At 43.1% G+C, this 24,108-nt stretch overlaps 1 protein-coding gene across 1 annotated transcript in view; it reads right to left on the bottom strand.

Annotated features, from left to right (window-relative positions):
* KIF19 (kinesin family member 19) overlaps window positions 1-24,108 on the bottom strand; it is a 63,015-nt gene that overhangs the window by 12,920 nt on the left and 25,987 nt on the right. Inside the window, exons 4-6 of the mRNA XM_072112529.1 lie at window positions 6,182-6,269; window positions 3,931-4,067; window positions 895-1,020 (exon numbers count right to left, since the gene is read on the bottom strand). Coding sequence (XP_071968630.1) covers window positions 895-1,020; window positions 3,931-4,067; window positions 6,182-6,269 — 351 coding nt within the window. The remainder of the gene's footprint in view (window positions 1-894; window positions 1,021-3,930; window positions 4,068-6,181; window positions 6,270-24,108) is intronic.

A 24,108-nucleotide genomic window follows, 5' to 3' on the forward strand; every position in this document is an offset into this window, starting at 1 on the left:
ATAGCGGTACCTTGGGCACAGTATTTGTGCACCAGATGGCGGTACTATTTTATTACACTATATAGAGGTATATTTGCCCATATGTATGTATATTAGTTGTGCATCATAATATGGTAGCAGTATTTTATTACTTTGCTGTTGTACGGTAGTAGTGTATGACCACTTGCATGGCGGTATTATTTTATAAGAGGTATTTTGGGGCACTGTATATTGATATTATTTGTGCACTGTATGGTGGTATTATGGCGTTCCTTTACCAGCAGTATACAGTAGCAGCATACAGAAACAATTTTGGCAATATACGTTGCCAAAATTGCATTATTTGTGAACTGTATGGCGGTATTATTTATATATCTTGGTGTTGTATGGTGCTACTTAGAGGTATTTTTTGTGGCATTGTATGTTGATATTATTTGTACACTGTATGGAAGTATTATTTTCTTACTGCTACGATATTGAAGTATTTTTGGCAGTAACTATATGGTGGTATTATGATATGCATGTAGCACATGTATAGCATTATACAGATATCCTGTTGCGGCTGTATGTTGATTTTAGTTGTACACCGTATGACGGTATTATTGTATTAGCTTGTTGTGTGGCACTATATATACACACATTTGGGTATATATTGTATATATTGTTTGTGCACTGGCCATATTACTGTATACATTTGGTGCTGTACTATATTAGTATTTATGTGCACCCTGTGGGGGTATTATTGTAGTGCTTTGGTTATTGTATGGCAGTTTACAGAGGTATTTTAGGCCCTTTATATTGACAGTAATTGTGCACCATGAGGGTTTACAGTCTTTTCAACAGCAGTAAAGTGAGGACTTCCCTGCGCCCCCTACTGGACAGAAATATTAATATGCAAAATCATCATCCGGGCACCTCTTTGGCGTTGATGGTGGACACCTCTGTAATTCCAGCTACTTGTATCACTCCCTTGGAGTCTTCTCGTAGATCCAGGTAGCCCAGCGCTGGGTTCAGCAAGTCTCGGATCATCTCATTGTAGATCTGTAAGATGAACAGGACAGTTAGATGTAAGAAGTGACAGTAATACATCTGTAGCCATCAGATTTATTCATGAAACCCACAGCAAAAAGTCTCCCTTGCTGGTTGTGCGTCTGCATAAGGCGGTGTATGAAATCACAGCAAAGTATAAGTGTGTACATACGCATGTGTCTGTGTGCATGAGCATGTATATATTTGTTGTGTATGAATTCATATATATAGTATTAAGTGTGTATGTGATTATAAATTTGTGTAAGATTATGCACCAGTTCCAATGTGTGTGTATGCATGTGTGTATGTGTGTTTAGATGTATGTGTGTGTATATGCATGTGTGTGTATGTGTCTATATGCATGTGTGTATATGTGTGTATATGTATGTGTTTATGTGTATATGCATGTGTGTGTGTGTATATGCATATGTGGGTGTATATGTATGTGTTTATGTGTATATGTATGTGTGTATGTGTCTATATGCATGTGTGTGTGTATATGTATGTGTGTATATATATGTATGTATGTGTGTATATGCATGTGTGTGTATATGTATGTGTGTATATGTATGTGTGTGTTTATGTCTATATGCATGTGTGTTTATATTCCTGTGTGTGTATATGTGTAAATGCATGTGTGTATATGTATGTGTGTGTGTGTATATGCATATGTGGGTGTATATGTTTATGTGTATATGCATGTGTATATGTATGTGTGTATATGCATGTGTGTATATGTGTTTATATGCATGTGTGTGTATATGTATGTGTGTGTTTATGTATACATGCCTGTGTGTGTATATGTATGTTTGTGTATGTGTATATGTGTGTGTGTGTATGCATGTGTGTATATGTATGTGTGTGTCATATGTGTGTATGTGTTTATATGTATATGCATGTGTGTATAGGCCTGTGTGTGTATATGTATGTTTGTGTACGTGTATATGTGTGTGTGTGTGTATATGCATGTGTGTATATGTGTGTATATGTATATGTATATATGTATATATATATATATATATATATATATATATATATATATATATATTTAAGCATATTTGTGTGTGAATGTTTATGCATGAGTGTATGTGTATATCTGATTATATATGAATATTTACATTTATTTGTGCTAGTATGTGTGTATGAATACACTGATATAGGTGTTGGTGTGTATGAAAAGTATATATGTGTATGATATGGCAGCTCATTATAATACCCCTCCAGTTTTATGTTAGTAGGTATGAATCCCCTCACAGCCTCCAGGAGACGTATGCCTAGGTTTGGCATTACACCTGAGTGCCGCTCAGTATGGCGGTAATATAATCCGCCATCTATGTAATGTACGTCTCGCTTTACACTGATTCCTGCGGTTTCCCTCTTCCCTGTTTGTCTTCTCGGTTGCTGCAGACGATGTCTTGAGTAAATATTGCACAGGCCACACGAGATGGAGCGCACATGCGAGGCCGCGCCGTCACCATGGCGATTATCTGTGTCGCTCACATGGAGGATGCGGCCAAGTGAGCGGTAAATGTTATCAGGCAGGAAGCCGGGAGATAGCGGCAACACACGCCATGGAGAGGGAGGATTATCCACGAAATCTGAGCCCTTCAACGTGTCAACGCCCTGTCCTGTACACAACACCGAGCTACGTACACCCCATACATGCCCAGCTTACAGGGGTCATAACATGTCACGATATGGCGGCATTATATCCCAACAGCACGGCAATGCAGTATTAGTGTGGGGTGTATTGTGTTATTACTGAGGACCATGTGGCGGTATTATATCCCAACAGCACTGCAATACAGTATTAATGTGGGGTGTATTGTGTTATTACTGAGCACCATATGGCGGTATTATGTTTTAAGTATGCTAGTGATATTAAGTAATATGGAACTATATGGTGAGATCATGTGGGCTAGAGAATATTATGCGGGTACTAGATGGCGGTATTATGTTGTTATGTTAATAATATTGCGGGTCTTGTTGGTATTAGTATAAAGTATACTCCTTATATACTCTATACTGTTTACATCACTTATATCTTTACTCTATATGGCGGTATTATGTTAGTAATATTGCAGCTCTCGGTGGTATTAGTATACTCTATGTGGCATCTGTTTACGTCACTTATATTTTTGCTCTTTATGGCGGTATTATGTGAAATGCTTAAAAAAAATCTACCATCAAAATCCATCCTGATAAACCAGGGACATTACTGATAGATCCAGGCACCGGGACTGTGGTAATCTGCTTATATTTCTTTTCCATGGCCTCCTTCCTTCTAAAATCAACTGTTAAAATTATGCTAATGAGTCAGAAGGACTCTGGGACATTACCAGAGCCCTTCTGTGCTGTAGCTTCACAGGCTGTTACACTGTACAGGCCAGGAGCACTCCCCCCTCCTACTGTGTGTGACTACATCTGACAGAGGGAGAGGGAAGTGCTGAGGGAGCGTGAGAGCGAGACAGTGTAACAGCCGGTGAAGCTACAGGATATAGGGGCTCTCTTAACTTCCCCAGAGCCCTTCTTGCTCATTAGCATAATTATAACAGTTGATTTTAGAAGGGAGGAGGCCATGGATAACAGATACAAGCAGATTACCACAGTCCCGGTGCCTGGATCTATGAGTAAGTGTCTCTGGATTATCAGGATGGATTGTGGTGGTAGATTTCCTTTCAGGAAGGATTATTTGGGTATTATTCTCTTGTATGGTATATAACTGGCTCTTCGGTAATACATGGCGGTATTATCTGTGTCAGGGAGTATTATTTTGTGATGTTTCTATTGACCTCTTTTCTTCACTTCAGTCGTAGATTGTCCATAGTTGGCCACTGTACAATGATGAAGTGTGGTGCTCGGACCTCTCCATCCGGGTTATATATAGGAGACTTGACTTATATGATGGCCCCCACCACTCACCTCCAAGTAGGACATGAGGACCTCATAATCCATGTCATCACTGGTCTCCTCGATGGCTTTGAAGAGATCATTCAAGGTCCTGATGTAGATCCCCGGCTCCCGGTCGGTGCCCAGCATGGTGTACGTCTTGCCACAACCTCACAAGAGAGTAAAGTACAACTTATACTCCGTACCACACAAGCCTGCACCCCTATACATGAGGCATGAGGTAGCCCGCACCCCTATAAATGAGACATGAGGTAGCCCGCACCCCTATACATGAGACATGAGGTAGCCCGCACCCCTATACATGAGACATGAGGTAGCCCGCACCTCTATACATGAGACATGAGGTAGCCCGCACCCCTATACATGAGGCACGAGGTAGCCCGCACCTCTATACATGAGACATGAGGTAGCCCGCACCCCTATACATGAGACATGAGGTAGCCCGCACCTCTATACATGAGACATGAGGTAGCCCGCACCCCTATACATGAGGCACGAGGTAGCCCGCACCTCTATACATGAGACATGAGGTAGCCCGCACCCCTATACATGAGACATGAGGTAGCCCGCACCCCTATACATGAGGCACGAGGTAGCCCGCACCTCTATACATGAGACATGAGGTAGCCCGCACCCCTATACATGAGACATGAGGTAGCCCGCACCCCTATACATGAGACATGAGGTAGCCCGCACCCCTATACATGAGACAGCCCGCACCCCTATAAATGAGACATGAGGTAGCCCGCACCCCTATACATGAGGCATGAGGTAACCCGCACCCCTATACATGAGACATGAGGTAGCCCGCACCCCTATACATGAGGCATGAGGTAGCCCGCACCCCTATACATGAGGCATGAGGTAGCCCGCACCCCTATACATGAGGCATGAGGTAGCCTGCACCCCTATACATGAGGCATGAGGTAGCCCGCACCCCTATACATGAGGCATGCGGTAGCCCGCACCCCTATACATGAGGCATGAGGTAGCCCGCACCCCTATACATGAGGCATGAGGTAGCCCGCACCACTATACATGAGGCACGAGGTAGCCCGCACCCCTATACATGAGGCATGAGGTAGCCCGCACCCCTATACATGAGGCATTAGGTAGCCCGCACGACTATACATGAGGCACGAGGTAGCCCGCACCCCTATACATGAGGCACGAGGTAGCCCGCACCCCTATACATGAGGCATGAGGTAGCCCGCACTCCTATACATGAGGCATGAGGTAGCCCGCACCACTATACATGAGGCACGAGGTAGCCTGCACCCCTATACATGAGGCATGAGGTAGCCCGCACCCCTATACATGAAGCATGAGGTAACCCACACCCCTATACATGAGGCACGAGGTAGCCCGCACCCCTATACATGAGACAGCCCGCACCCCTATACATGAGGCATGAGGTAGTTCGCACCCCTATACATGAGGCATGAGGTAGCCCGCACCCCTATACATGAGGCATGAGGTAGCCCGCACCCCTATACATGAGGCATGAGGTAGCCTGCACCCCTATACATGAGGCACGAGGTAACCCGCACCCCTATACATGAGGCATGAGGTAGCCCACACCCCTATACATGAGGCATGAGGTAGCCCACACCCCTATACATGAGGCATGAGGTAGCCTGCACCCCTATACATGAGGCACGAGGTAGCCCGCACCTCTATACATGAGGCATGAGGTAGCCCGCACCCCTATACATGAGGCATGAGGTAGCCCACACCCCTATAAATGAGACATGAGGTAGCCCGCACCCCTATAAATGAGACATGAGGTAGCCCGCACCCCTATACATGAGGCATGAGGTAGCCTGCACCCCTATACATGAGGCATGAGGTAGCCTGCACCCCTATACATGAGGCATGAGGTAGCCCGCACCCCTATACATGAGGCATGAGGTAGCCCGCACCCCTATACATGAGGCATGAGGTAGCCTGCACCCCTATACATGAGGCATGAGGTAGCCTGCACCCCTATACATGAGGCATGAGGTAGCCCGCACCCCTATACATGAGGCATGAGGTATCCTGCACCCCTATACATGAGGCATGAGGTAGCCCGCACCCCTATACATGAGGCATGAGGTATCCTGCACCCCTATACATGAGGCATGAGGTAGCCCGCACCCCTATACATGAGGTAGCCCGCACCCCTATACATGAGGCATGAGGTAGCCCGCACCCCTATACATGAGGTAGCCCGCACCCCTATACATAAGGGCATAAGGTAGCCCGCACCTCCAGCACTTACCTGTGGGGCCGTAGGCGAACACTGTGGCGTTATAACCCGAGATCACTCCTTCTATTAACCCTTTGGTGGTGAGGCGGTACACGGTGTCCTATCAGGGGGGAGATATTAGATTATCAGTAGATCATGACCATTAAAATGTAGTCCCTCCTTCCCCCACCAGCAATAATTCATACACCCTCTTATTCATCCCTTGTGAGGATGTCCCTCTGTTAGGAATTTCAGGGACCATTATTTATTGGGAACCATCCGTCCTGGAACAGGTAGTGTCCCTAGCAATGAAGCTGCTATTTATTGTCTGGACTGGGGTCTGCATTATTATATATTGTCCTGTCTGGCGTGTGTATTATTGTTCGTTGTATGGACTGGGGTCTGTAATTTTTTATATTTTCCCGGCTCGGGTCTGTATTACTATATATAGTCTGGTCTGGGGTCTGTATTATATATAGTCTGGTCTGGGGTCTGTATTATATATAGTCTGGTCTGGGGTCTGTATTACTATATATAGTCAGGTCTGGGGTCTGTATTATATATAGTCAGGTCTGGGGTCTGTATTACTATACATTGTCAGGTCTGGGGTCTGTATTATTATATATAGTCAGGTCTGGGGTCTGTATTACTATATATAGTCAGGTCTGGGGTCTGTATTATATATAGTCAGGTCTGGGGTCTGTATTATTATATATATAGTCAGGTCTGGTGTCTGTATTATTATATATAGTCAGGTCTGGGGTCTGTATTATTATATATAGTCAGGTCTGGGGTCTGTATTATTATATATAGTCAGGTCTGGGGTCTGTATTATTATATATAGTCAGGTCTGGGGTCTGTATTATTATATATAGTCAGGTCTGGGGTCTGTATTATTATATATAGTCAGGTCTGGGGTCTGTATTATTATATATTGTCAGGTCTGGGGTCTGTATTATTATATATAGTCAGGTCTGGGGTCTGTATTATTATATATTGTCAGGTCTGGGGGTCTGTATTATTATATATAGTCAGGTCTGGGGGTCTGTATTATTATATATAGTCAGGTCTGGGGTCTGTATTATTATATATAGTCAGGTCTGGGGGTCTGTATTATTATATATAGTCAGGTCTGGGGGTCTGTATTATTATATATAGTCAGGTCTGGGGTCTGTATTACTATATATAGTCAGGTCTGGGGTCTGTATCATTATATATTGTCAGGTCTGGGGTCTGTATTATTTTATATAGTCAGGTCTGGGGTCTGTATTATTATATATAGTCAGGTCTGGGGTCTGTATCATTATATATTGTCAGGTCTGGGGTCTGTATTATTATATATAGTCAGGTCTGGGGTCTGTATCATTATATATTGTCAGGTCTGGGGTCTGTATTATTTTATATAGTCAGGTCTGGGGTCTGTATTATTATATATTGTCTGGTCTGGGGTCTGTATTATTATATATTGTCAGGTCTGGGGTCTGTATTATTATATATAGTCAGGTCAGGGGTCTGTATTATTATATATAGTCAGGTCTGGGGTCTGTATTATTATATATAGTCAGGTCTGGGGTCTGTATTATTATATATTGTCAGGTCTGGGGTCTGTATTATTATATATTGTCAGGTCTGGGGTCTATATTATTATATATTGTCAGGTCTGGGGTCTGTATCATTATATATTGTCAGGTCTGGGGTCTGTATGATTATATATAGTCAGGTCTGGGGTCTGTATGATTATATATAGTCAGGTCTGGGGTCTGTATGATTATATATAGTCAGGTCTGGGGGGGTCTGTATTATTATATATTGTCAGGTCTGAATAGAATTTCACCACATAAGGGCGACTCAAGGACTTAAAGGGGCAGTCCTATCCAGTGCTATCCTGGCTTTACATCAGCAATCAGCGGCAGAGTCCATCTATAAGGAGTCTTCAGAGTAATGACGGCCCTCTCAGTCATAGGCATAAGGAAGCAATCTCCCGGCAATTATGTACTTAAGATGTTATCACGGCTTATCCAGTTTGTATGTAAGGGCCATTACCGCTCACTGGAGACTCCCTGAGCGATGACTGATATGTACTAGGACAAGTGCAACACTTCACAAGCGTATCCATGAATTTTACTATCTTATAAAGCTCTAAATCAAACCTTTCATGATTTTTCATGCAAATGTGGCCACTAGAGGGCAAACACGAGCCATATGCTTGACTTGAGGTCAATATTGTTGAATACCTTTGACCATCCATGTAAAGGTCGATGGATTTTTAAGTCAACCATCACTCATTTGCTTACCTAAAATTACCCCCAATGCATATGCAAATGGACTTTTTGCTTAAGATTAGTTACACTGAGAGATGCCTCCAGCTATGGCTCTATAGCAGCTAGGGTCTGATGCTTCTGGTGTCATTTTAAAGGTAAGTATTTCCGATAATGGGGCAGATTTACTTACCCGGTCCATTCGCGATCCAGCGGCGCGTTCTCTGTGGAGGATTCAGGTCCGGCCGGGATTCACTAAGGTAGTGTGCCCGATGTCCACCAGGTGTCGCTGCTGCGCTGAATTCCGTCGGAGTGCACTGAAGTTCACCGTCCTACGCTGGGTGCAGGTAAGCACGTGTCAAGCGACACTTTTTTTTTAAAAATGCGGCGGTTTTTCCGAATCTGTTGGGTTTTCTTACACCCACGCCCCGCCGATTTCCGTCGCGTGCATGCCAGCGCCGATGCGCCACAATCCGATCACGTGTGCCAAAATCCCGGGGCAATTCAGGTACAATCGGCGCAAATCGGAAATATTCGGGCAACACGTCGGGAAAACGTGAATTGGGCCCTTAGTAAATGACCCCCAATGTATGAGTTGAAAGTATAGGTCCAGTTCTTTCTCGTCCTGTATCTCTGGTTCTATACCACAGTTTCTGGTGTGTTTTTTAAGTTTGAATTTCTAATCTTTAAAATGACACCAGAATTCAGCTCATTTGCATAGTAATTCTGGGGTGATTTGTGTAATTTAGCTCTGAATGCTACCAGGATAGATATTTCTTGGTCGGGCCCTTGTGTCTCCGGCTTGGAGGAAACAGTAAAAGTAAAGACGTCACCGCCGTAATCTTAGGAGTAACAGATTTGTTTGCGTTCTCAATTGACCAGTAATACCCAACGACAACCTTAAGAGTCACAGACACATCAAGGCAAAGGTGAAGAGGTAACACAACCCAAAGCACAAAGAGGCAACACGATCCCATCAAGGAGGTAACATTATCTCCCAGGAGGCTTGTGTTTCCTCCGGCCTCATTCTAAGCTTCTAACCAGGGGAAAGATGTCTCAAGAAGGCGGCGGCGAAAGTAAAAGTGTCACGAAATAGGAAGCAAAGAGAGTAAACAGGAATGAAGGAAAGCAGGGCGAGCCAGTACGAGGAGGACAATGGCCGACCAGGAGGACAATGGCCGACCAGGAGGACAATGGCCGACCAGGGGGGGGGGGTGGCAAGAGAATGTACAGAAGACAACACCAGGCAAAGCTGTAAATCAAGAGGTCACCTCCACACATGAATGAGCCCACACAAAAACCAAGCGCAATCTTGAGATTACGGGCAAGACACTGCCGGTTGAGTGGCTCTACGGGGAATACGTTACATGCTTAATTATTCACTGGGATCTCCCGATAGAGGGTCCTAGACGAGGCTCACCAGGAGTTTCCTCAACACTTCAAAGACTCTTAGATCTTTCTGGTGATACCTTCAAGACCAACCCCCAAAAATTGTCCATTTGGGTGATAAACAAGGAAAAATTTGTAACTTAGTTACTCAAAAAGTTGAGGACCCATCAAGAGAAGGATCTCCATAATACAGGCCAGGATCCTCAGATACTCGGCCAAACCTGATGATTTTGTGGTGACCTCAATATCTGATTGGGAGAGGGTGGACTATTCTCTGACTGATTGAGGAAGAGAAAGAAGGATCAGAACATGATAATCTTAAGATGCTCCTGCTTGGTTGGTGAGATGTCTTCAAGTTCTCAAATCTAACCTTGCCTTGGGCCATCACGAAGGCCTTCACTAAGCATTACACAGGCCACCCTAGTACCAGGCCAAACGTGTAGAACAATGGAGGATACCCAGAAGGAGGACCCGAGGTTATATTCAGAATTACTAGGTAGCGTTAATACAAGGTCAAGTTCAACGCCAAGTCCAAAGGCAGGAAATTAAATTTCTGTAACCATTAGGACTACTACAATACTAGCAAAGACTATAACTACTATAATACTGCTCCCTATGTACAGGAATATAACTACTATAATACTGCCCCCTATGTACAAGAATATAACTACTATAATACTGTCCCCTATGTACAGGAATATAACTACTATAATACTGCCCCCAATGTACAGGAATATAACTACTATAATACTACCCCCTATGTACAAGAATATAACTACTATAATACTGCCCCCTATGTACAAGAATATAACTACTATAATACTGCCCCCTATGTACAAGAATATAACTACTATAATACTTCCCCCTATGTACAGGAATATAACTACTATAATACTGCCCCCTATGTACAGGAATATAACTACTGTAATACTGCCCCCTATGTACAGGAATATAACTACTATAATACTGCCCCCTATGTACAAGAATATAACTACTATAATACTGCCCCCTATGTACAAGAATATAACTACTATAATACTGCCCCCTATGTACAAGAATATAACTACTATAATACTGCCCCCTATGTACAAGAATATAACTACTATAATACTGTCCCCTATGTACAGGAATATAACTACTATAATACTGCCTCCTATATACAAGAATATAACTACTATAATACTGCCCCCCTATGTACAGGAATATAACTACTATAATCCTGCCTCCTAGAGGTGAGGTTGTGCGTGGTTTGAGCTCCTGAGACCTCTGCATGTCTGGAGATAGCCCAGGGCGGGGCCACCCTGGGTGGGGAAGCTCCCCAAGCAAGGCCCAGGCTCCAAGGCCTAATCTGGCAAACAGCAACCAGCCAGCTAAAGAAAGGGATGTAAATCCTAAAGTCTTTATGGAAGGAAGCAGCAGTGGCAGCAGTGCAAGTTCCAGTAATGGAAGGACAGTCGGTATGGAAGTAGGAACATGTAAGAACCTGGTGAAGCTAGGTATGACTGAAAGTAAAAGTAAGCTGTTGGAAAGTCCAAGAGCAAGAAACATGCAGAGTGTGCAGCAGCCTCCATCCCAGGCCTCAGGTGGACAATCCACCTCCACCCCGGGCAGGCAGAGAAGGACATCGCTGGAGAGACAGACCATCCAGGAGAACCTGCAGCAGCGAGTTATGTTACCAGCGGAGCGCACAAGGTCTGGGGGCCTGCAAGCTGGAAAGGAGACCAAAGGCGGCCAGGAAGGAACATCTAGAGGTACCACTAATGTTGTGTCTGCAAAACATCCGGGGCTCAATCGCCCATTAGCAGTTTGTGACCCCAGTGCAGTTACAGCGACCGCAAAACACCAGAAGTCCCAGGACTCTGTGCCAAAATCTCAGGGGCCAGGAAAGAGCGGTGGTAGTGTGGCTACAGGATCCAGGCCTGCAAGCAAACAGCACCCTAGCAGCAAACTGCAGCCCCCATCACCTGAGCTCCAGCTGGCCAGACAGATCCCAGGACTGGTGAGGAAGATGGAGACACTCAAAATCCAGAAACTTCACCTGCAGAAACAGATAGACTGCACTTACAAACTGAGGGCAGCAAACCCAGGGAAGCAGGTCCTGCTAGACAAGAAGCTGGACTCACTGGCCAAACAACTGGCTGACGTTGTGCAGGAGATGGAGGCCACCATTGAGCAGATGGGACCAGTGGGAGAGACATACAGGAACCAACAAAGGTTTGAGAGAGACCAGGCCTCATCATCCAGGTGTGAGACCCCGCAGCCCCATGTGAGACCCATACTGCAACCAGCTACTCTGCCTTTTGAGGAGGGAGTCGTGTATAAGAAAAGACAGCAACAGCCAAGTCCTGCAACAGCTCCCAGTGATGCACCACACATCCCAGCAACCCATGGTGATGCACCACAAGTCCCAGCAACCACTGGTGATGCACCACACGTCCCAGCAACCGCTGGTGATGCACCACACGTCCCAGCAACCGCTGGTGATGCACCACACGTCCCAGCAACCGCTGGTGATGCACCACACGTCCCAGCAACCGCTGGTGAGGCACCACATGTCCCAGCAACCGCTGGTGATGCACCACACGTCCCAGCAACCGCTGGTGAGGCACCACAAGTCCCAGCAACCACTGGTGAGGTACCACAAGTCCCAGCAACCTCTGGAGAGGCACTGCAAGTTCCAGCTGTCCGTGGACTATTACCTGATAACAGCAGTGAAGTGGAGGAGGCACCACAAGTCCCAGGTGGCAGTGCACTTCAGGAGGACTCTGGACTCCCACCAGAAGGTAACTCTGTAGCACCTCAGGATGTATTTACACAGAACTGTGTGGTGAGGGGTGTATGTGAGCAGGACATTCAGGACTGTGATCTGCAGGAGCTTAATGCTCTTAATAGTGTTGCTGATATGTCTGAAATTGCTGATATTTCTGTTACTGAAGTGTCTGAAATTGCTGATGTCTCTGTGGATAATGTCCTAGCTGAGCAGGCATCTCAGGTGCAGTATATGGAAACTGGAGACACAGAGGGCCCTGATGTTGTTGCGGAGGGAGCGGGTCAATCTACGGCTGAAGAGTTCCCCCCCTTAGTTACACCACAGACAGCAGAGCCCCATGGTCCGGGTGGTCAGCAGCCCCCTACTACTGATGGTCCCCGGCCCACACATCCCCTACAGCAGGACAGGGGTCAGTCATCAGGGAATGCATGGAGTCGGGGTTCCCCATTTTTCTCCTCTAGCACCCATTACACCGGCCAGGCTTTCAAGAGGAGGAACGTTGTCAGGTTTAGGCATAGAGGGGCTAAGGAGGATCTGCCTGACAGGAGGCACGTGGTGAGGGATATGTTATGCACCCAGATGGGTTTCCAGCCAGCCGACATCCTGGCCGTAATAAATCTGCCTGACAGACAGGGGTATGACATTAGCTTCAAGCTGATGTCTAATCTGGACCGTTTCTGGGCTCAACAACCCCGTTATAGAGATACTGAGGGGTGGAACAAGTTTAGTTTCATTCCCATCTCCAAACTAGATACAGCGATTGTCACCATAATGTTCTGGAACGAGTCTGTCCCCCCTCAAGATATCATCATATGGCTCAAGAGACATTGCACCCTCATGTCAGACATGACCAAGACCAGGGATGAGGATGGGATCTGGACCGGGGGGTGGAGGGTCCTGGTTAAATTACATCAGAACCAGAACATCACCCATCACCTCCCCAACTCCTTCTTTATTGGCAGAGAGAAGGGTGTGTGTTTCTATGTCGGTCAGCCCAGGCTATGCTTTAGGTGTGGGAGATCAGGTCACGTGGCAAGTAACTGCACCACAGTGAAGTGCACCCTGTGCGGGGACCTCGGCCATGTGAGCGCCAACTGCCAGACCATCAGATGCAACCTTTGTGGTCAAATCGGTCACCCCCACAGAGACGGTCCTGAAGCCTGGCACAACATCTGTAGGGACCTCCCCGATGAAGACCTAATGGAAGGGGCAGATGTACCAGAAGAGGAGCAGGAGGAGGAGGCCCTATTGTCAGGGTCAGTGTGTACTGTGCCAGAGACCCCAGATATTAGTGGTGCTACCCCGGACCATCCAGGGACAGGTAACACAGAGGGAGACATGGAGGTAGTGGAGCAGCCTATAGAGCAGCCAGTGCCTGTCCCTTCCCCCGAACTGACACCGACCACTGGGGGAAATCATAGTGTTAAAAAGAGGAAGAAGGATAAGAGCACCAGAAAACCCGAGAGTGCGTGGACCACCGTCCAAAAACCCTCTAAAATGAAAATGCAGAGTCAGGCTGATGTTACTGTAACCACAAATAGGTACAGCGTACTGTCCGAGTCAGATGGAGAGGAGGAAATAGAGAGAGAACTGAAGCGCATGATGGAGGAGTATGATGATGATCCAGGGGGGGATCCTCCCACAAAAAGGAAACCCCTTCATGCCGAGTCTCAGTCAGTATGGGATATGGAAACCGGTAGTCAGGAAGATAACTCTGACTCTGACTTATGATGATGGGGATGGTCTTTCTTCTTCTTTTTCTAATGGCAGACTTCCATCTTACTGTGATCACCAGTAATGTAAACAGTATTAGGGCTAGAAGGACCAGACATGTTGTGTATGATCATCTAAGATATCTCAATGCCGATGTGTTTTTCTTACAGGAGACCCGTTTAAACACCTTGGGTCTCATGCGAGAGGCGGAGAGAGATTGGCAGTCTGGTCCTTCCTTTTGGTCGCTGGCTGTGGAGCCTTATGCCGGGGTCTCCATCTTGTTTAACACCCATGATGTCACCGTCCACAGACTCACTGAGATATCGATGGGACGGTGCCTGCTGCTAGAGGTCACCATCAGAGGCAGAAGACTCCGGCTCATTAACATCTATGGCCCACAGACAGTGACCGAAAGGACTCAGCTTTTTAACGATGTAAAGCCTTATCTGTTCACATCAATTCCTGTCATCATGGCCGGGGACTTTAATGCCACCACTACCACCAGGGACAGGAACAGTAGGCCTCTTACCAGAGACTGTAAGGTCCTTAACAGTATTATTCAGCAGGCTGGCCTGTCTGATGTTTTTGTACAGGGTGGTAGGAGTCCAAAGTTCACCTACACCTGTGCAGGACGCAGCAGCAGGATAGATCTCGCTCTGGTAAGTCCTACTGAAGCCATCAGTGAGAGAATGGAAAGGAATGTCCCATATTCGGATCACTTTGCCTTATATTTTTGTTTGGGTTCCTCTAAGTATCCTGATGTTGGAAGAGGACTATGGAGACTAAATTCTAGTCTGTTAGATGATATTTCTGTCCAGGAATACATTTCATCTTTTTTGCTGCACCAACTGGACAGAGTGGATTTTTATGACAACATGGCTGACTGGTGGGAGGACGTCAAGGAGGAGATCCGGTCCCTCTTACAGAAACTGTCAATTAAGAAGGGGAGAAGTAAGTACAGCCAGTATCTGAGACTGCGTAAAGAATTGGAGTCACTCTATTCGGCGGGTGGGGATGACCAACAAAGGATTGACCGGCTGAAATCTGAGATAAGACAGTATCAGTACAGTAGGTACACCTCCCTGGTAGTGGAAAGGGACTATGGAACCCGAGGGGCACCGGATCCATTTGAGAATTGCCGGGAGCGTGTAGAGAAGAAACTGATCGCAGGTCTCACTGACTCCCAGGGTGTTTTACAAGAGTCTCGGGAGGGTATCCTGGGAGTGGTGAGATCGTACTATACTGACTTGTTTCAGAAGAAGGCTTTGGATAATGAAAAAGTGACCCAATTCTTGGAGGCAACTCCAGGCCCTGATACTAGAGAATTGGACTTTTCTCCTTTGACAGCAGAAATAACAGTGGAGGAGATAAAAGAGGCCATTGATAAGTTACATCTGAAGAAGGCACCAGGTCCAGATGGTATTACAGCAGAATTTTATAAGAAGTTCAGAGACCTCTTGGCTCCAATCCTTGTGGATGTTTACAGAAATTGTCTAGAAAATCACCTGATGCCTCCATCCATGAGGGTCTCATCGCTAATTCTGCTGTCCAAAGGGAAAGAGCCAAGTGACATCAAGAACTGGAGGCCCATCGCCCTCTTGAATGTTGATAGGAAAATTCTGGCAAAAATCCTCTTTTCTAGATTAGTCTGTTTGTCCCCGGCACTGTTGGCAGGCTCTCAGTACGGCACAGTAAGAGGGCGGAACATCTCTGGAGCAGTCCTCTCGATAAGGGAGATGTTTGAGAGATGTAAAGCTCTGAGGTGTGGGAGATATGTTGTAGGTCTGGACCAGGCTAAAGCCTTTGACAGGGTTGACCACGATTATCTATGGGCAACTTTATCAAAGTACGGTATTCCGGGAGAATTTGTGGATTGGCTGAGAACTTTATATAGAGAGGCGAAGAGCTTTCCTCTGATCAATGGTTGGCAGGGTGACACTTTCAGGGTAGAGGCGGGGGTGAGGCAGGGCTGCCCCCTGAGTCCACTGCTGTATGTGTTTGCTATAGATCCATTCCTGAGATCACTGCAGCGGTGTGATTTTCAGGGGGTGCAGGTCCCCCATTGCTTGCCCCTGGATGTTGTTGCCTACGCGGATGATGTGACTGTGGTGATATCTGAACCTCGTGAGGTGGAGATGTTGTCTGCAGCCATCAGAAGTTACTCAGAGGCCTCCGGGTCTCTGGTCAATCTTGAGAAGAGTCAAGCTTTCTGGACATTGGATACTGCTCCTGGCTTTGATCTGCCACAGTTTGTAAAGGCCTCCACCCATATTAAAATCCTTGGGGTTAAATTCGGGAGGGAAGATAATTCTGCACTAAATTGGGGGGAGAAGTTGGAAGCCGGAAATGTAAAGGTTCAGCGATGGAAGAACTGGAGGCTGACCTATAGAGAAAGGGTTGCTCTGCTGAAGACTTACCTGGTCCCTGTCTTCCTCTACGTCTCTGTTGTCTTTCCTTTGCCAGAATCTTCCTCCGCTAGGCTCTTTAGCCTGTTCTTCCAACTTTTATGGGGGAACAGGTTGAACCCAGTAAAAAGAGGGATCACCTACCTGCAGAGGAGAGAGGGTGGGCTGGATATGTTAAATCCAAGGGTCTTCTTTGACTCAGTGTTTCTGAAAGTTAATTTCGGTAGCCTGGACTCAAATAATGGTCTCCTGTGGGTAAGTAGTGTCAGGGACTGGATATTGCCTTTTGCAGAGTCTTGGGTGCGAGGCGGCAGTCTCAAGAGGGGCCGATGGACTCCTGGCTTCCTCCCCCAGTATCTGGAGTATGGTCTCAGGTGTTTACGGAAATGGGGGATAGATAAGTCTTTTATTGAAAGTAATACCAGGAGAGATCTGTACTCCAGAGTCTGTAGGACCTTCTATTCTCTGCAGCTGGCACTTCCAGACTGTCCAACCACCACCCTAAAGGACAGCCTGAGGTTTCTGAATGGTCGGAGGCTGCCCCATAAGTTTCGTGACATCACCTGGCTCTCATTACAGGGGAAACTGTTTGTCAGGGGGAATCTTAAGTTCCTCAGTATGGTAGATCGTATGTGTCCCCTCGGGTGTCAGACAGAGGAGACTATGGTCCATTTTATATCAGAGTGCTGGGGTGGACGGAATATCTGGCGTGACATATCCACCAAGCTAAGACTAACATCACTGCAGTCCCTCAGGTACCCAGAGATCCTCTATGGTGTGACACATACTGTAAGTAACACCAACCAGGAGACCATGTATATAGTGATCCAGGTCATCAAGTACTACCACTGGCACATGAGAACCAGAGTGTCCATCCATAGCGAGGACTTCCACCATCATAAGGCCATAAGTCTCATCATGTCCGAGCTCAGGTGGATCCGGTCATTAGAGGTCAGGAAAAAGGGGGAGAATATAAGACTTTGGAGGAACATTCATCTGGAGTGAAATATGTCTGATTATATAATGTGGAAGCATTTGTTTTTTTTCTGTTTTTTTGTTTCCCTTTCAGCTAAAATGGACTCTTAAGTTACATTTAATATACATTTTATTTTTTATGAACATGTATGATTTATACTGAATGATCTATGATTTATTTTGATGGAAAAGTATTTCTGTATTTATGTTTGTTTTTTACTAATAAAAATTGCCCCCTATGTACAGGAATATAACTACTATAATACTGCCCCCTATGTACAAGAATATAACTACTATAATACTGCCCCCTATGTACAAGAATATAACTACTATAATACTGCCCCCTATGTACAAGAATATAACTACTATAATACTGCCCCCTATGTACAAGAATATAACTACTATAATACTGCCCCTATGTACAAGAATATAACTACTATAATACTGCCCCCTATGTACAAGAATATTACTACTATAATACTGCCCCCTATGTACAGGAATATAACTACTATAATACTGCCCCCTATGTACAGGAATATAACTACTATAATACTGCCCCCTATGAACAGGAATATAACTACTATAATACTGCCCCCTATGTACAGGAATATAACTACTATAATACTGCCCCCTATGTACAAGAATATAACTACTATAATACTGCTCCCTATGTACAAGAATATAACTACTATAATACTGCCCCCTATGTACAAGAATATAACTACTATAATACTGCCCCCTATGTACAAGAATATAACTACTATAATACTGCCCCCCATGTACAAGAATATAACTACTATAATACTGCCCCCTATGTACAAGAATATAACTACTATAATACTGCCCCCTATGTACAAGAATATAACTACTATAATACTGCCCCCTATGTACAAGAATATAACTACTATAAAACTGCCCCCTATGTACAGGAATATAACTACTATAATACTGCCCCCTATGTACAAGAATAGAACTACTATAATACTGCCCCCTATGTACAAGAATATAACGACTATAATACTGCCCCCTATGTACAAGAATATAACTACTATAATACTGCCCCTATGTACAAGAATATAACGACTATAATACTGCCCCCCCTATGTACAAGAATATAACTACTATAATACTGCCCCCTATGTACAAGAATATAATTACTATAATACTGCCCCCTATGTACAAGAATATAACTACTATAATACTGCCCCCTATGTACAAGAATATAACTACTATAATACTGCCCCCTATGTACAAGAATATAACTACTATCATACTGCCCCCTATGTACAAGAATATAACTACTATCATACTGCCCCCTATGTACAAGAATATAACTACTATAATACTGCCCCCCTATGTACAGGAATATAACTACTATAATACTGCCCCCTATGTACAAGAATATTACTACTATAATACTGCCCCCTATGTACAGGAATATAACTACTATAATACTGCCCCCTATGTACAGGAATATAACTACTATAATACTGCCCCCTATGTACAGGAATACAACTACTATAATACTGCCCCCTATGTACAGGAATATAACTACTATAATACTGCCCCCTATGTACAAGAATATAACTACTATAATACTGCTCCCTATGTACAAGAATATAACTACTATAATACTGCCCCCTATGTACAAGAATATAACTACTATAATACTGCCCCCTATGTACAAGAATATAACTACTATAATACTGCCCCCTATGTACAAGAATATAACTACTATAATACTGCCCCCTATGTACAAGAATATAACTACTATAAAACTGCCCCCTATGTACAGGAATATAACTACTATAATACTGCCCCCTATGTACAAGAATAGAACTACTATAATACTGCCCCCTATGTACAAGAATATAACTACTATAATACTGCCCCCTATGTACAAGAATATAACTACTATAATACTGCCCCCTATGTACAAGAATATAACTACTATAATACTGCCCCTATGTACAAGAATATAACGACTATAATACTGCCCCCCCTATGTACAAGAATATACCTACTATAATACTGCCCCCTATGTACAAGAATATAACTACTATAATACTGCCCCCTATGTACAAGAATATAACTACTATAATACTGCCCCCTATGTACAAGAATATAACTGCTATAATACTGCCCCCTATGTACAAGAATATAACTACTATAATACCGCTCCCTATGTACAAGAATATAACTACTATAATACCGCCCCCTATGTACAAGAATATAACTACTATAATACTGCCCCCTATGTACAAGAATATAACTGCTATAATACTGCCCCCTATGTACAGGAATATAACTACTATATTACTGCACCCTATGTACAATAATATAACTACTATAATACTGCCCCCTATGTACAAGAATATAACTACTATAATACTGCCCCCTATGTACAAGAATATAACTACTATAATACTGCCCCCTATGTACAGGAATATAACTACTATATTACTGCACCCTATGTACAATAATATAACTACTATAATACTGCCCCCTATGTACAAGAATATAACTACTATAATACTGCCCCCTATGTACAAGAATATAACTATTATAATACTGCCCCCTATGTACAAGAATATAACTACTATAATACTGACCCCTATGTACAAGAATATAACTATTATAATACTGCCCCCTATGTACAAGAATATAACTACTATAACACTGCCCCCTATGTACAAGAATATAACTACTATAATACTGCCCCTATGTACAAGAATATAACTACTATAATACTGCTCCCTATGTACAAGAATATAACTACTATAATACTGCCCCCTATGTACAAGAATATAACTACTATAATACTGCTCCCTATGTACAAGAATATAACTACTATAATACTGCCCCCTATATACAAGAATATAAATACTATAATACTGCCCCCTATGTACAAGAATATAACTGCTATAATACTGCCCCTATGTACAAGAATATAACTACTACAATACTGCCCCCTATGTACAAGAATATAACCACTATAATACTGCCCCTATGTACAAGAATATAACTACTATAATACTGCCCCCTATGTACAAGAATATAACTACTATAATACTGCTCCCTATGTACAAGAATATAACTGCTATAATACTGCCCCCTATGTACAAGAATATAACTACTATAATACTGCTCCCTATGTACAAGAATATAACTACTATAATACCGCCCCCTATGTACAAGAATATAACTACTATAATACTGCCCCTATGTACAAGAATATAACTACTATAATACTGCCCCCTATGTACAAGAATATAACTACTATAATACTGCCCCCTATGTACAAGAATATAACTGCTATAATACTGCCCCCTATGTACAGGAATATAACTACTATATTACTGCACCCTATGTACAATAATATAACTACTATAATACTGCCCCCTATGTACAAGAATATAACTACTATAATACTGCCCCTATGTACAAGAATATAACTACTATAATACTGCCCCTATGTACAAGAATATAACTACTATAATACTGCCCCCTATGTACAAGAATATAACTACTATAATACTGCCCCCTATGTACAAGAATATAACTAAATCTGGGAGAGTAAATCTGGGAGAGTCCCTTGTTGAGAAGGACCTGGGGGTACTAGTAGATCATAAATTGAATAACAGCATGCAATGTCAATCAGCTGCCTCTAAAGCTAGTAGGATCTTGTCATGTATCAAAAGTGGTATGGACTCTCGTGATAGGGATGTAATATTACCACTATACAAGGCACTGGTTCGGCCACACCTGGAATATGCTGTCCAGTTCTGGGCACCGGTCCATAAAAAGGATGCCCTGGAGCTGGAGAGGGTTCAACGTAGAGCCACAAAAATGATAAGGGGTATGGAGGGTCTCAGTTATGAGGAAAGATTAAAACAACTAGATTTATTTAGTCTGGAAAAGAGACGACTACGAGGGGACATGATTAATTTATTTAAATATATGAATGGTCCATACAAAAAATATGGTGGGAAGTTGTTTCAGATTAGATCAAATCAAAAGACGAGGGGGCACTGTCTCCGTTTGGAGAAATCAAGGTTTAATCACCGGAGGCGACAGGGCTTTTTTACTATGAGAACGGTCAATCTGTGGAATAGCCTGCCTCAGGCGCTGGTCACAGCAGGGACAGCAGAGAGCTTCAAGAAGGGTCTAGATGCCTTTTTACACCTAAATAACATTGATGGTTATGTTATATAGAATTGTTTCCCCTAAATCCCTTCCTCATCCAATCCCTTCCCTTCCTTGGTTGAACTTGATGGACAAGTGTCTTTTTTCAACCGTAGAAACTATGAAACTATGAAACTATGAAACTACTATAATACTGCCCCCTATGTACAAGAATATAACTACTATAATACTGCCCCCTATGTACAAGAATATAACTACTATAATACTGCCCCCTATGTACAAGAATATAACTACTATAATACTGCCTCCTATGTACAGGAATATAACTACTATAATACTGCCTCCTATGTACAGCGATATAACTACTATAATACTGCCCCCTATGTACAAGAATATAACTACTATAATACTGCCCCCTATGTACAGCGATATAACTACTATAATACTGCCCCCTATGTACAAGAATATAACTACTATAATACTGCCCCCTATGTACAAGAATATAACTACTATAATACTGCCTCCTATGTACAAGAATATAACTACTATAATACTGCCTCCTATGTACAGGAATATAACTACTATAATACTGCCTCCTATGTACAAGAATATAACTACTATAATACTGCCTCCTATGTACAGCGATATAACTACTATAATACTGCCCCCTATGTACAAGAATATAACTACTATAATACTGCCCCCTATGTACAGCGATATAACTACTATAATACTGCCCCCTATGTACAAGAATATAACTACTATAATACTGCCCCCTATGTACAAGAATATAACTACTATAATACTGCCCCCTATGTACAAGAATATAACTACTATAATACTGCCTCCTATGTACAGGAATATAACTACTATAATACTGCCTCCTATGTACAGCGATATAACTACTATAATACTGCCCCCTATGTACAAGAATATAACTACTATAATACTGCCCCCTATGTACAGCGATATAACTACTATAATACTGCCCCCTATGCACAAGAATATAACTACTATAATACTGCCCCCTATGTACAAGAATATAACTACTATAATACTGCCTCCTATGTACAAGAATATAACTACTATAATACTGCTCCTATGTACAAGAATATAACTACTATAATACTGCCTCCTATGTACAAGAATATAACTACTATAATACTGCCCCCTTTGTACAGGAATATAACTACTATAATACTGCCCCCTATGTACAAGAATATAACTACTATAATACTGCCCCTATGTACAAGAATATAACTACTATAATACTGCTCCTATGTACAAGAATATAACTACTATAATACTGCCCCTATGTACAGGAATATAACTACTATAATACTGCCCCCTATGTACAAGAATATAACTACTATAATACTGCCCCTATGTACAAGAATATAACTACTATAATACTGCCCCCTATGTACAAGAATATAACTACTATAATACTGCTCCTATGTACAAGAATATAACTACTATTATACTGCCCCCTATGTACAAGAATATAACTACTATAATACTGCCCCCTATGTACAAGAATATAACTACTATAATACTGCCCCCTATGTACAAGAATATAACTACTATAATACTGCTCCTATGTACAAGAATATAACTACTATTATACTGCCCCCTATGTACAAGAATATAACTACTATAATACTGCCCCCTATGTACAAGAATATAACTACTATAATACTGCCCCCTATGTACAAGAATATAACTACTATAATACTGCCCCCCTATGTACAAGAATATAACTACTATAATACTGCCCCCTATGTACAAGAATATAACTACTATAATACTGCTCCTATGTACAAGAATATAACTACTATAATACTGCCCCCCTATGTACAAGAATATAACTACTATAATACTGCCCCCTATGTACAAGAATATAACTACTATAATACTGCCCCCTATGTACAAGAATATAACTACTATAATACTGCCCCCCTATGTACAGGAATATAACTACTATAATACTGCCTCCTATGTACAAGAATATAACTACTATAATACTGCTAAATTAACTCATAAAATACTGCCATATAACTAGATGAATCTATAGTATATTGTGTTATAAGGGCCTAGTAGACCTAGTAGTTCAGTCATGAAGTAGTTAAAAAATAATTAGCCGTCATGAAGACACCAGGGAGGATGCAACGGAGGAATTATTCCTGGAAGGCAGATGTAATGTGCGCTCTCTGTACAGATGCACCTGAGCTCCGCGCTCTCTATAATACATTACGGTATATGGCAGGGGCAGGTTCGGTCCATCTTATCTTATCATTATAGACG

This window comes from Engystomops pustulosus, chromosome 6, assembly GCF_040894005.1.
Source record: "Engystomops pustulosus chromosome 6, aEngPut4.maternal, whole genome shotgun sequence".
In the NCBI taxonomy this organism is placed as follows: Eukaryota; Metazoa; Chordata; class Amphibia; order Anura; family Leptodactylidae; genus Engystomops; species Engystomops pustulosus.